The sequence below is a fragment of the Motacilla alba genome, chromosome 12, assembly GCF_015832195.1.
Source record: "Motacilla alba alba isolate MOTALB_02 chromosome 12, Motacilla_alba_V1.0_pri, whole genome shotgun sequence".
Lineage (NCBI taxonomy): Eukaryota > Metazoa > Chordata > Aves > Passeriformes > Motacillidae > Motacilla > Motacilla alba.
This window is the reverse complement of record NC_052027.1, coordinates 1910897-1923539: the sequence shown is the minus strand read 5'-3', so window position 1 is coordinate 1923539 and position 12643 is coordinate 1910897. Positions and strand designations below refer to the sequence as shown.

The 12643-nt window shown below is 46.4% G+C and overlaps 1 protein-coding gene across 3 annotated transcripts in view; it reads left to right on the top strand.

Annotated features, from left to right (window-relative positions):
• The window catches only part of CNTN4 (contactin 4), a 132158-nt gene extending 120151 nt beyond the window's left edge, over positions 1-12007 (top strand). For all 3 annotated transcript variants that reach the window (XM_038149088.1, XM_038149086.1, XM_038149085.1), the window contains exons 15-22: positions 2606-2755; positions 3158-3228; positions 4960-5194; positions 6572-6687; positions 7113-7299; positions 7791-7903; positions 9196-9364; positions 10261-12007. In XM_038149088.1, coding sequence (XP_038005016.1) covers positions 2606-2755; positions 3158-3228; positions 4960-5194; positions 6572-6687; positions 7113-7299; positions 7791-7903; positions 9196-9364; positions 10261-10361 — 1142 coding nt within the window. In that variant the 3' untranslated portion in view covers positions 10362-12007. The remainder of the gene's footprint in view (positions 1-2605; positions 2756-3157; positions 3229-4959; positions 5195-6571; positions 6688-7112; positions 7300-7790; positions 7904-9195; positions 9365-10260) is intronic.
• The last annotated feature ends 636 nt before the right edge of the window (positions 12008-12643 follow it).

The window sequence follows — 12643 nt, the reverse complement described above, 5'->3', positions numbered from 1 at the left end:
ACCTCAGTGTCGCTCTTGTGCCGAGAGCAGCACGGGAACAGACAGGAGGCAGTCTTCTAGAAAAGAACAAGAAGGCTTTATTCGAGAGGACCGCGCGGTTTTATGGACTGTTACAATCTATTCTGTTTGACTGGCTGGCTACCAAAAACATCATCCTCACACACTGTCCTTGAGAAGGAGAAAAACAAGAAGTAGAAGAATACCACCTGCAAATTATTTATCCTTAACAAGTTACCATGTTCTTACAAGTCCCTGAAAGTTCTCACAAGCTGCTGTGAGAAACGCTTGCTGCTTCTCTCTCTCTGTGCATGGCATCCACACCTCAGGGGCTGCAGAGAGGGACAGCACGCTGCTGCTCGGAACACAAGCCCTGTGAGGAACGTTTGAAGGAGCTGGGGTTGTTCAGCCTGGAGAAGAGGAGGCTTAGAGGTGACCTTATTGCTCTCTGCAACTCCTGAAGGGAGGCTGTGGACAGGTGGGGTTGGTCTCTTCCACCGGGCAGCACTGACAGAACAAGAGGACACAGCCTCAAGGTACCTCAGGGAAGGTATAGGTTGGATATTAGGAAAAAATGTTTCACCAAAAGAAAAATAAAGTAGTGGAATTGTCTTCCCAGGGAGGTGGTAGAATCACCATCTCTGGATGGGTTTAGAAACAGACTGGGCATGGCACTGGTGCTATGGTCTAGTAAGGGCACAGGTTGCACTCGATCATCTTAGAGGTCTCTTCCAACCTCACTGTTCAGTGATTCTGTGATTCTGTGCTTGCTGGAGGATAGCTGGATTTTTATTCATTTAGTTCATGTTAGGTGTTGTGTTTGAATCTGATTGGCTAATGATCTCTCGAAACTCAGTTTTTTGGTTGGTGATGGTTAGCGTACATGTTTATCAAACTTTTCTCTTCTTAGGTAGTTTATCTTTTTTTCATTTCACAGATTCTTACAGGATAGACTTTAGGGTTAAAATATGTTAAAAATAGATTGAAATATGTTAAAAATTTGTACCTATTTAATTTTTATAGGTGTAAATTTCATAGGAATAGATTGTTTCTATTTCTATTTTTTCTTTTTGTTGTTTCTTTCTATTTCTATTGTTTTTTTCTATTTTTTTCATAAGAATAGATTGTTATGTAAACAGATTTTCATTTTTATATTTTTTTCGTAAGGAAATAAGTAGATTTTCACTTTTCACATTCCGTTCTTATGAAAACTGACAGGTTTCTCACAGGAACTCATCAGGCTAGCTATTAGCTCACCTGAAGTAATAAGGCCTGATTTTCAAGGCCTTTTTTTAATAAGATTTTTACCTATATGTAACACCTCAGCACCCACCCAGGGCTGCTTTGGCCAGCTCTGGCCCCTGGTGTGAAAAGCAATTTCCCTGGCTGCAGAGCACTGCTCTTATTAAGTAGTTTCAGGTTTGGCAACCCAAAGATTTAGGGTGCAGTCAGTGCCATTACTCACCCATTTTTCTCATGAATGTTTAAGGGAAAACAGAATGAATTCCTATCTCTTGTTGCCATGCTGGAGATATACAACAGTAATTGTGGTCTATAAAGACATCCCTCAGGGACAGACCGTGTCATCCAGCCTGTCTTTAAGGAGAATTATTTTCCTGATAGAGGGAAAAATCCCACGATGTGATTGCTCATTCCGTCAGAGGTTAATTTTGTCCCAGTAACCATTAAACAGAGACAACAGTGTGTTTCAAAAAGAGAAAAACAAAGACCCTCCAAACCTGTTGTCATGACACTTTGTTTCCAAACTGTGGCAATTTTGGAGAAACTCTTTCATGGCAGGAATTTCTGGGCTAAAAGCACAGGGGCTTAATGCTGCCTCTTTCACTTCTTTGCAGTTGGCAAAATGCTAGAAAGATGAGAGAAAACTTACCAGTCCTTCTTGGGGATCTCCTCTGCTCAGGATGACCCCGAGATGTGTTAAAAGTCTCTGTTTCCCAGGCCAGCAGTCCAAGAAGGAGTCAGGACTCTTTGGCTGCAGTTCTCAAGGTCGTTTATTAGTTCTTATCTCTTACATTCGTTCTCTGGCTGCAGTCTGTTCAGCAGGTCAGCCCGAGGCACGCTGCCCACCCACGGGGTTGGTGCTGTCTTTTATACTATAAACCCCGTACTCTGTATTTACAGTTCTGTCCCAATACCTGTCACCTGTGTTAGACAGTGACTTTCTACTCTAAACCAATCCAAGAATGCCAACATCACCCAGAACATGGACGTTAGGAAGAAGAAAGAAGAAGGACAGTGCACGCCCAAATTCCTCCATCTTGCAACCCTAAACCCCTGTGTTCAAAATGCCAAAAATTTCTCTTTTCACCCTGTAATTACTACTACTGTACTACCTAAACTTCTGTGACTTTTAATTCTTCGTACAAAGTTGGTGATTTGTTCCATGGGTGGAACTCAAAGCCGCAGGGGTCTCTGGCTGCACGCCAGGGTCTCCAAATCCCTGCCAGGGCCCCAAATCCCCCTGGCTGGGGCTCGGATCATCCAGGACCGTCAGGGTTCCGACACTCGCCTCTACGGAAATGAGATTGCCCCGTGCCTTTTTTCCCAGCAGCATTTTAATGTTTGTGTTTATTTCCTTGCTGCCCAGTCCCAGAGCTCATCGACGGCAGGACGTTCACAGCCACGGTGGTGGGGCTGAACCCCTGGGTGGAGTACGAGTTCCGAGTGGTGGCTGCCAACCTCATCGGCATCGGGGAGCCCAGCAGGCCTTCCGAGAAGAGAAGAACTGAGGAGGCTCGTAAGTGCTGCTGGGCACAGGGGCTGAGGCTGGGATCTTTGTGCACTGAATGCCAAGACATCCCCAGTTGTGGGGAAGCCCTGGCGGGTGGCTCCTCTGTTCCGCAGAAGAACCGAATATGAAACAGGAAAATAAATAAAAGACCTTTTTTAATGGAGGACAAATGTTTAAACTGAACAATTAGAGGCTGAATACACAAGTTAATTGACATACTTTTAATATACTCTTGTTGACATACTTTTAATGTGCTGTTTGCCATGGCAAATTAGTGACTTTAACAGCTCTTGGCCCCAGCAGGGGAAGGCCAGCAGTGTCCTGCTGCTGCACAGCTCTGCTCCATCTCCACGTGGGTTTTGGGTTCCAAAGCTGTCACATCCATCTTCTGCATTTATCTTTTTGCAGTCCCTGAGGTGACCCCAGCTAATGTCAGTGGAGGTGGAGGCAGCAAGTCTGAGCTGGTCATCACCTGGGAGGTGAGTCTCACTCCAGCCCCCCCGGAGCCTTCTGTGGATTTCAAAGGGCTGGCAATAAAACAGCTCAGATTGCGTGATAGAAACAGCCCAGCTGGTCAGATGGAGCTAAAGGATGGGCTGACTCCAGCCCCAGAGAAGTGAGGAGCAGGATTTGCCACCAGCTCAGCTCCCCCTGGCTCCCAGCACATCCACATGGCAAAATGTGGATGGCCAGGAGCCACCCGAGGGATAAAACAGGCTTGGAACCTGGTGGGGAATTTGGGGAATTGCTGTGCTGGCTCCCACCTTCCTCCCTCCTCCACCTCCTCCCTGGGATATAAGGCAGCAAACAGCTCAGAGCCAGCACAAGGCATGCTGGCTTTCATTGCTGCTGATGGCAGCCAGTGAGAGGAGATGCAGAGAAGAGAAATGTTTAATATTCCTTAAGGCAGACAGGGTTAGAACTTTAGTCATTTGTCTGCTCATATTTTCGTGTTGTGATGCGATGCAGCTGGCATATTTCTCCTAATAATGAACTCCACTAGACATGCTAACGCTTCCATTTAGCACTATTTCTGACCAAGCTGGCAGAATGAATCGCCAGAGATATTTCTGAGGTTATTAAAAACCTATAAATGGGTTTTTGTCCTCAGCACACAGCTCAATGTGCTAAATTTCCTCCTCTGTTGGACTAATTAGTTACGCCGTGTCTCCTAAAGATACTGCAATATGTTTCAAAAACACACATGGCCAGAACATCAGCCATTGGTTCGAGATGTAATTTGCACAAAATATCATTTGTGTTTTGATAGAAGAGTGGTTTTACTCTTTTAAATGTCCAGAGGCCTTTTCTTTATGTGAGCCTTCCAAGACAGAGTAGGATGCAGTCACCAGCAGTAACCCGTGCTGAAGCTCCATGGACATCTCAGGGAGGGTGGCCCGTAATTATGGATTGTTTTAATACTAAATCTCCCTAGTGCAGCTTTTTAGGGAGCTGAAAGCCTCGGAGTAGGAAGTGTCAGTGTGTCCAGGCTGTGTTCTTTGGGGCTTCGTGTGTGATCCCAAAGGCGTGAGAGCAGCTGCACGTGTGTTGGGAGAGCAGGAACTGTGTCCTTGCTTCACCCCAGGAAACCTCAGGCTCTTCAGGAAGCCTAAAATTACATCAGCAATGGAGGCCCCATCTAGGCAGGGAGGGAAGGGAAGTTAGCTTTAGGAGAAGTGTCTTCTGGAGGTGCTGCTTCCTGTTCCATGGAGCAGAAAGGCTCTGGTGCACGCAGGATGGGGTGAGTTCAGGTTGGATGTGACGTAGGACCTCCTGCACCTCCATCTCCAGTGCTGTGCACAGAATCCCAGAATGCCAGAATTACCAAGTCCCAGAATCCCAGAATTACAGAATCACAGAGTTACCGAATCCCAGAATCACAGAATTACCGAATGCCAGAATCCCAGAATGAATGAATCCCAGATTCACAGAATTCCAGAATCCTAGAATCCCAGAATCAGAGAATTACAGAATTACCAAATCACAGAATCCCAGAATCACACAATCCCAGAATCACAGAATTACCAAATCCCAGAATCCCAGAATCCCGGATTCACACAATCCCAGAATCACAGAATCCCAGAATTAACTAGTTTGCAAAAGACCTCTGAGATCCCCAAGCCCACCCTGGGAGCGAAGAGGACCAAGAGGAACCGGCGGGGAGCCGCCGGCGAGGTCAGTGTGTGCTGAAGCCGCCGTTTGTCCCGCAGACGGTGCCCGAGGAGCTGCAGAACGGGGGTGGCTTTGGCTACGTGGTGGCATTCCGGCCGCTGGGCACGGTCAGCTGGATGCAGACGGTGGTGGCCTCGCCGGACGCCGCCCGCTACGTGTTCCGCAACGAGAGCCTGCCGCCCTTCTCGCCCTACGAGGTCAAGGTGGGCGTCTACAACAACAAGGGGGAAGGCTCCTTCAGCCCCGTCACCGTCGTCTACTCGGCAGAGGAAGGTAGAGATGAGCCCTCCCCACCTCGTCTCCCTCCCCTCCATGTGTTGGTTTTCTTTACAGAAACGGGGAATTGAGAGGTGTTTTAAGAGATTTTATTTTATTGTCAGTCTTGATAAGGGTGAGGCATAAGAGATGTAAAACTGAACGTTATTCTGTGAGAAGCTAACCTCTTCCTTGGTTACAATACTGGCTAAATGCTTTTCAGCCTGTTGGCTTGTGCCACACAATGCTGCTATTACTTCTAATACTAATCACCTATATTTTTATCCACGTGGTCTTGCTATAATGCATCTTTCACAGTTCTGATTCTCTAAAAGATTTGGTCTTTTTGCAAGGCCATATTTTGGAACTTGTCAAAACTTGTTTTTAATTTAATCTCTCTCTCAACAATGTTATCTCTATTCTATGGTCTTCCTAAGTCAGCACACCTTATCTCAGTGTTTGCATACAGATGTGCAAGACTGCATAAACTTTCTATCAAGTTTTAAAAATCCTTTACAAATCCATTTCTCACCCCCATGCTGCAGGGTCTTGTTTGAATAAAGCAGATGGGACTCGGTTTCTTCATGCAGGAAAGCCAAATCTTTATTGCACAGTTCATATTTTTAAAGGATTATCAGAAGGCACCGTGTTAGACCAAACTGGCTGACAATACATTGACACTCAGGTCATTGGGCAGTAAATGGTATTTTGCATATCTATCAGATTTCTTTATTTTTGGTTGGTTTACATATTTTTCCCCTGATTCTCATGGGACGGGTTTCTTGTTTATTCAGGTGAAAACAGTTCTCTTACCTAAAATAGGTTCTGTTAACTGCTTCTCATTCCTTTAACTCTTTCTTACGGGAGCTAGCAGGGTGACTGCACCTAGCCAGAGTAGCAGGCCTAAACCACAGTTTTATAAGGCCTTTCTTTAATAATATCTTTACTTGCATGTAACAGGGTCTGAAAGGGTTTGGTTTCCACCTTGACACATCCTTTGATACCTCAGCCTTGCTCTGATTTATAATAAATGGCGAACCGTGATTAATTCTTTTCAATAGTCATTAAAATAACATTCATCATAATGAAATCTTTTGATATTAATGGAAAAGTAATATGTAATCTGGGAAGAATTCTGTGGAGATTTAGTATGAATTAATGTCCACTGATTAGAAAATGTTCCCACTTGTCCTAATTACAGCACATGGTATCCTGGGTTGAGTTTAGTAATGACATCTTATTATTTCTGAGGGAGCACAGCCTGACAGGCCATCGGTTTGAAACATGGACATTTGTTTGCTTCCTTCCTTGTGCAATGAGGAAAATAAATCCCCTGATGTTTGGGACTAATTGAACACAGAATTGAAAAGTCTTACTTCTATTTTTAACTGCCAGAGCCAACGAGAGCCCCAACCACTGTTTTGGCCAGAAGCATTTCTGCCTCCGACGTCGAAGTTTCCTGGGCTCCCCCGTGGGAGAGCCAGCACAAAGGAAGAATACAGGGATATGAGGTATGGGAAACAATGCAGGATCCTTTCAGCAGCCAGCCTTGAGGGGACACAGCGATGTCCTCGTGCTGCTCCTCCTGCCGTGGGTGTGTTCCTGAAGTGGATTTGCTTCTCTTTGCCTCTTTAGTGCACAGAGATTTCTCTCAAATGGTTAAAAACTCCACTGTTCTCTGACATGGTTAAAAATTCCACCTTTCTGTCACAAGGTCCACTTTTCTGTGTGGGATCTGGCTGGAAATGCAGCCCTCCCTGAAGGTGCTGCCTTGGCCAGGCTCGGGGAGGGAGCACTGCAGCCGGGCTGGTCCCCAGCAGGGCAGGGATGGTGGCAGGGAGCAGGAGCTGTCCCTGGGAGCAGATCCGGGGTGGTGACAGGAACAAGGGGGTGCTGCCCTCCCCTCTGGCTGCCTCAGCCCTGCTCTGCCTCCCAGGTGCGCTGCTGGCGGCACGGCGAGAAGGAGGAAAACGCCAAAAGGATCCGCACGGTCGGGAACCAAACCTCCACAAAAGTCAGCAACCTGAGGAGCAATGCCCTCTACCACCTGGCAGTCAGGGCCTACAACACGGCTGGCACCGGCCCCTCCAGCGCCGCTGTCAACGTCACCACCAAAAAGCCACGTGAGTGTTGGCAGGGATGCCCTGGCGGGGCCCAGCCACTGCTTCCCTCATTTCCCAGCTCTCCGGAGTCTCAAGGAGCTGTCAGACTGCTCCTTGCCAGGCTTTTGTGCAGATTTGCCAGGCTCAGCCTTTTTATTTCATTTTATTCGTGAGGTTCTTCCTGGTGTTAAGTAAGCAGAGCATGCAAAACTGAAATCACAGCTGTGCAGGCAAATTAAATATTTATCTCAGTGTTCAAGAGGGCTTTTTTCCTCTGGTCTCAGGCATGTTGAGCAACTGACTGAATCCCTTTTTCATTTAAAGCCCCGTGTCGTGTCACACCTCCCGTGACCTTGAGGACACAGATCAGTGGAGCAGCTCGTTAGCTTTCCAGAGGGACAGGGCTCTGGGCAGGCTCAGCTGTGCTGCTGGAAGCCCCACTGGCACTGGAAGGGATCCAGCTGGGAATTGATTCTCCTCAGTAACGTGGTGCTGTCTGTTTTTTGGTGCAGCACCGAGTCAGCCTCCCGGGAACATCGTGTGGAATTCATCCGACTCCAAGATCGTCCTGAACTGGGACCAGGTGAAAGCCTTGGACAATGAGTCAGAAGTGAGAGGCTACAAAGTGAGTATTTCCCTGGTACATTCCTGATTTCCCAGGTCAGGTCTGGGGCATTCCTCCAAAACCAGAGCCATGCCTGTGTATGTAAGCACATTTTTCCTGCAGCTCCCACCTGCAGAACTTTGCTCCTGCCTTCTGTGGAAACTTCCCAAAGGCTGTAGTTGGCTCCTTAATTGCAGATAAATAAAATGCTTTTTTAATAGCTCCCATTTCCTTCAGAATGCCAAGCCAAAAGGAAAAGAAAGAGAGTCCTCATTAGAAGCAGTTTTAATAGGACATAGTTTAACTAGAGAGAAACCTTGGGAAGAATTCAGCTCCACCACCTTGCACAAGGGTTTCATTTAGCCCAGAAAGATGTTGCCCTGGAGTTGGAGTCATGCAAACGTTTGCCACCAGAGTCTGAGCCAGTGAAGGACCTGGCCATGCTCCATGTTTTATTCCCAGTCTGGAATGCCAGCAGCTTGGCGAGCCTGTGCCAGCTCCCCTCAATTCCTGCACCAACTTTTAAGTGTCTTTGGTGCTCTGTATGGGCTCATCAAAAATAAGTAATTCCTCAGGGTTTTTAGTCCAAACCTCAGATGAACCTCAGCAATCTGGACCAGTTTTTCACTACATATTTTAGGTTTGAAATGCAAATTAAGGAGTTGGTTGAAAGAGGGAGAGAGAGACTCATCACCCTGGAAAAGCATCTAGAGAGTTTCTAAAACATCCTCCTTTAACTCACTGTAAGCAAAGCACAACCACATGGATTTATTTCCTGAATCATACCAAAACATTGCCTATTTTTCTTCTTTTTGCCTAGAAATCTTGTATTTTATGACACAATTTATGATGTAAATTAGTGCAACTCCCACAGCTCAGAAGGTCATTCACAAAAGTCATTTATTCTGGGAAACCATTGGTGGCACTGTATCAAATATCCCAACTCAGTTTCCAGAAGAAGTGTAGTAAGGAGTTTCTGACCTCTATAAAGAAGTTTTTACTTTTACAAGGGTTTGTTTTAGCTTGACCAAGGTAAAGGTTTCTCTGAGGGGCTCCACTAGGTACCGGTGCTGTGTTGAGTGCTGCTGATGGGCATCATCCTCCTGCCAGTGTCACCCCCCTGCCCAGGCACTGCCACCTCTGTGCTGGTGTCCCCAGCAAAGCCCACATGTCCCCTGTGTCACCAGGCCACACCTGAGCATCAGGGGCAGGAAAAGAGCAGCAGCACCTCTGGACACCCTGAGGTGGGCAGCTCTGAGCACAGCGGGCAGCTCTGCCCTTTCTGCCTCCTGTCCTCTCTCCCCTGGCCGCAGGTTTTGTACAGGTGGAACAGGGAGAGCAGCACGTCTGTGATAGAAACAAATAAAACCTCAGTGGAGCTGTCCCTGCCCTTCGATGAGGATTACATCATCGAGATCAAACCCTTCAGCGACGGTGGCGACGGCAGCAGCAGCGAGCAAATCCGAATCCCAAAGATATCCAGTAAGGATGGGGGGGCTGGGCTCTGTGCCACAGGGCCCCACCAGCAGATAGTGCAGTCCCTAATTCTGATTTCATCCCAAAAGCAAGATTCAGCCATAAGAAACGCCATCCTAAGTAGTTCTGTTTGTATTTAAGGTTTCCAGACGCTTTCCTCTCGCAGTTCCGTGCATTAAATGTATTGTTTCACTGCAAGTCACCATAACCAAATACAGCATGCAGAGGCTTCTCAATCTCTAAGGCTACTGTGCTGGATGCATAAATATTTATTTAGGGAAATGAGGTGGTGTAGAAGAACAAACACAAAGAGTATTTTATTACACAACGTGGCTTTTGCAAAATCTCCATGTCCCATCTTCCATTAATAATGTCCCGGTTTATAAGCTGCATTAAATCAGGAGCCTCTGCAATGCAGGAATGTGGCATTAAAATCACAGAGATGTAAAAAAAAACCCTTGGGTGAGAGCAGAGTTCTCCCCAGCGTGGCTGTGTAAACCATGCAGAGGAATTTAATCAGCAGCACAGGAGAGGGTAGGGGAGCTGGAACACGCCAGCTCCCATTTGGCTCCAGGTCTGGGGTCACAGAGCAGGTCCGTGGCTCCTCCAGGATGGGAGGCACAAGGAACAGCTGGAATATGGTGCAATTGTGAAAAAATACCAAGCAATGATAAGCAGGCAGCGTGTGAAATAAGAGAACTGTGAGAGGAGCCTCAGCACAACGGGGGCAGGAATTGAAAAGAAAGCAAAAATTCAGTTGGAGAGGTGACCGTGAAGAGGAGGAGGGGGCTGTGCTTTATCCCAGGAAAGGGAATTCAAACCTTGGCGGATGTGGGTTGAGGGAGAGTTCAGGGATTGCTCTCTGCTCACCTCTGGCTCCTTTTTCCCCTCTCCCCTCTCAGATGCCTACGCCAGAGGCTCGGGCTCGTCGACCTCCAGCGCCTGCACCCTGTCAGCCCTCAGCACAATCATGATCTCCCTCACAGCTCGCTCCAGTTTATGACAACAATGACATCGAGGACTTCTTCTTTATAATATAAGCAACATTTAGCTAGTTGTTTTGGAGACACCCAGTACTAAGTAATATTGTGGTTTGAGTACATCTTACTACTGGAAAAAAAAATGTTTATGCTTCTTTAGGAATGGCATTATACAGTACTTCCTCAAAGCAAATATAGCTTTGTCTGAAGTTTCCTTGGAAACTCTGCAATGCACTGAAAACATCTGTAATACGATGTTACCAAAGCAGTTTACATATGTCCTTATATGCATATTTTTTATTATATATTTAGTGTTTTATAGAATTTTTTAAAGTTAACATATGATGTAGATATTAATTTTTTTCCTCTGCTATAAAATGCTACGGACGACATTATCACGGAAATATTGTTTGGGATTTTTTCCTTTCACGACGGAGAGTTCCAAGTTGCTCTTGGCAAATTGGCTGGAGTTGACTGTACAGTTTGACAGGGCAGAGCTGATCCAGACCCGGATTGTAACAGGCTGAGTTTCACTGGCAGTTCCAGCGACTCCTGCGTTGAACCCAGTGCTCCTAACACACCTTCCATCCCGAGCTCTGAGCAGGACAAACTCAAAACACTCAGAAGAGCGGAATTTTGGAAACCCGCATGGTTTTTGGTTGGTTGTGGAGTACAGGACACGTAGCCAATGTTCCAGCATTGCGCAGCAAGGAGGGGCTGTGAAATTGCTTTGTCTTGATCGTAATCAGCATCAAATTGGGTGGGGAAATGAAGATCCTGCAGAGCCGTGACCTCTGCCGGCGGTGACACGACGGGACGGCCACCGGCCTCGCGCTGGGTGCACGCCCAGCTCAGCCCTTTGGGATCTAATTCCAAGGAAATTCCTCACGTTTGGGGATTAATTCCGAGGAAATCAGAAAGCTGCTCTGGGCTCGTTCTTTGGGACACAACTGCTCATCCTTGGTAACTCCACTCTCCAGACAACGCTTGGGAACCTGGCCCGGAGCGGGAGCGGTGCTGCCCCGGCTCCAGGTTATCCATGGAAAAGTGGGAATCTCCCGGAGATCCCTGCTGGAAGTTTGCCTTTCCTTAGAAACTCTTCCCAGATGCCTGGAGGCAGAACAGAGTCACACCAGAAAACGACAATGTCCACACTGGAATAATTCTTCTCAAGAGAAGGACTGTTTGTTACTACGGGGAATTTTGTAAGTTCAGACGGGATAACGCTGGAAAAGGCAATGGAATTTTCTATACAATTTTCAACGCGCTGCAGTGGTACTTTTTTTTTTTCTCCTGATAGCTTGAATTTGCCTGTAATTTGTCTCTTTTGCTTACAAAATAATACAGTTAACTTTTAGACCTTCTAACTATATTTATTCAGTAACTCATAATCAGGATTCCACTTGTGTAAAAGTCAGGGTTGTTGACCAGAGAAATATTGTCAGTATTTCAAGCTGTGCTCCTTTCTTAGTTTGATATGGTTACTTCTATGTAAAAAAAAATAAAATAAGAAAAACCTTAAAAAAAATCCACAAAACCAAGAAAAACGAAATAATAAAAAAAAGCTTCTGTAGTTTTCTCCCCGGTGTAAATGATATTTATCAGTGATCTAGCAGATGTAATCTTTTTTTAAAGGTATTGGTAATAAATATTCTGTCATTTGTAAAGATACCTGTCTTCCAGAAGCCTTTTTCCTCCACTTTTTGTTCTGCCCAGTGACAAATTTCCCCTCAGAGCCTGCTGAGACTGTCGCTGATGTGACAATACAAGAATCGGTTTAAATCAAAACTTTGTGAAGGCAGGAAAAAAAAAAATCTATTTATAAAATCTGTTGATATAATCTGATCTAATTCTGCTCCCAAAACTGACCAAAAAACGTGAGCAGGTGAATTTTGGCTTTGTTTTGTAGAGCTGTGAGCTGCCCAAGCTCATGGGGACGGAGCATCTCTGACCCTGTGGCTGAAGCAAAGCCTTTCCAGGCGCTACCTCTGCTTATCCTGGGGATTCCTGAGGATTTTGGGAGCTTGAAACCACTAAATCCAGCAAGCCTCATTTCCAGTCCTTTCCGGGCAGGAGCTGAACGGCGCTCTCTGCGTTCCAGAGGAGCAACGCTGCAGCTGCGGCCTGCAACCATGCAGCCTCTGCCATGGACCCCTGTGGGATGCTGTCAATCAACCCCAGAGCCACACCCCCACCAGCTGTCCCACCCCATTAACCATATATGGTCATGGTTCCAGCAGTTTCTTTGTACTCTCATTGGTCCGTACCCCTGTCTGTCTAACCTTCTGTTTTCCTATTGGTCAAT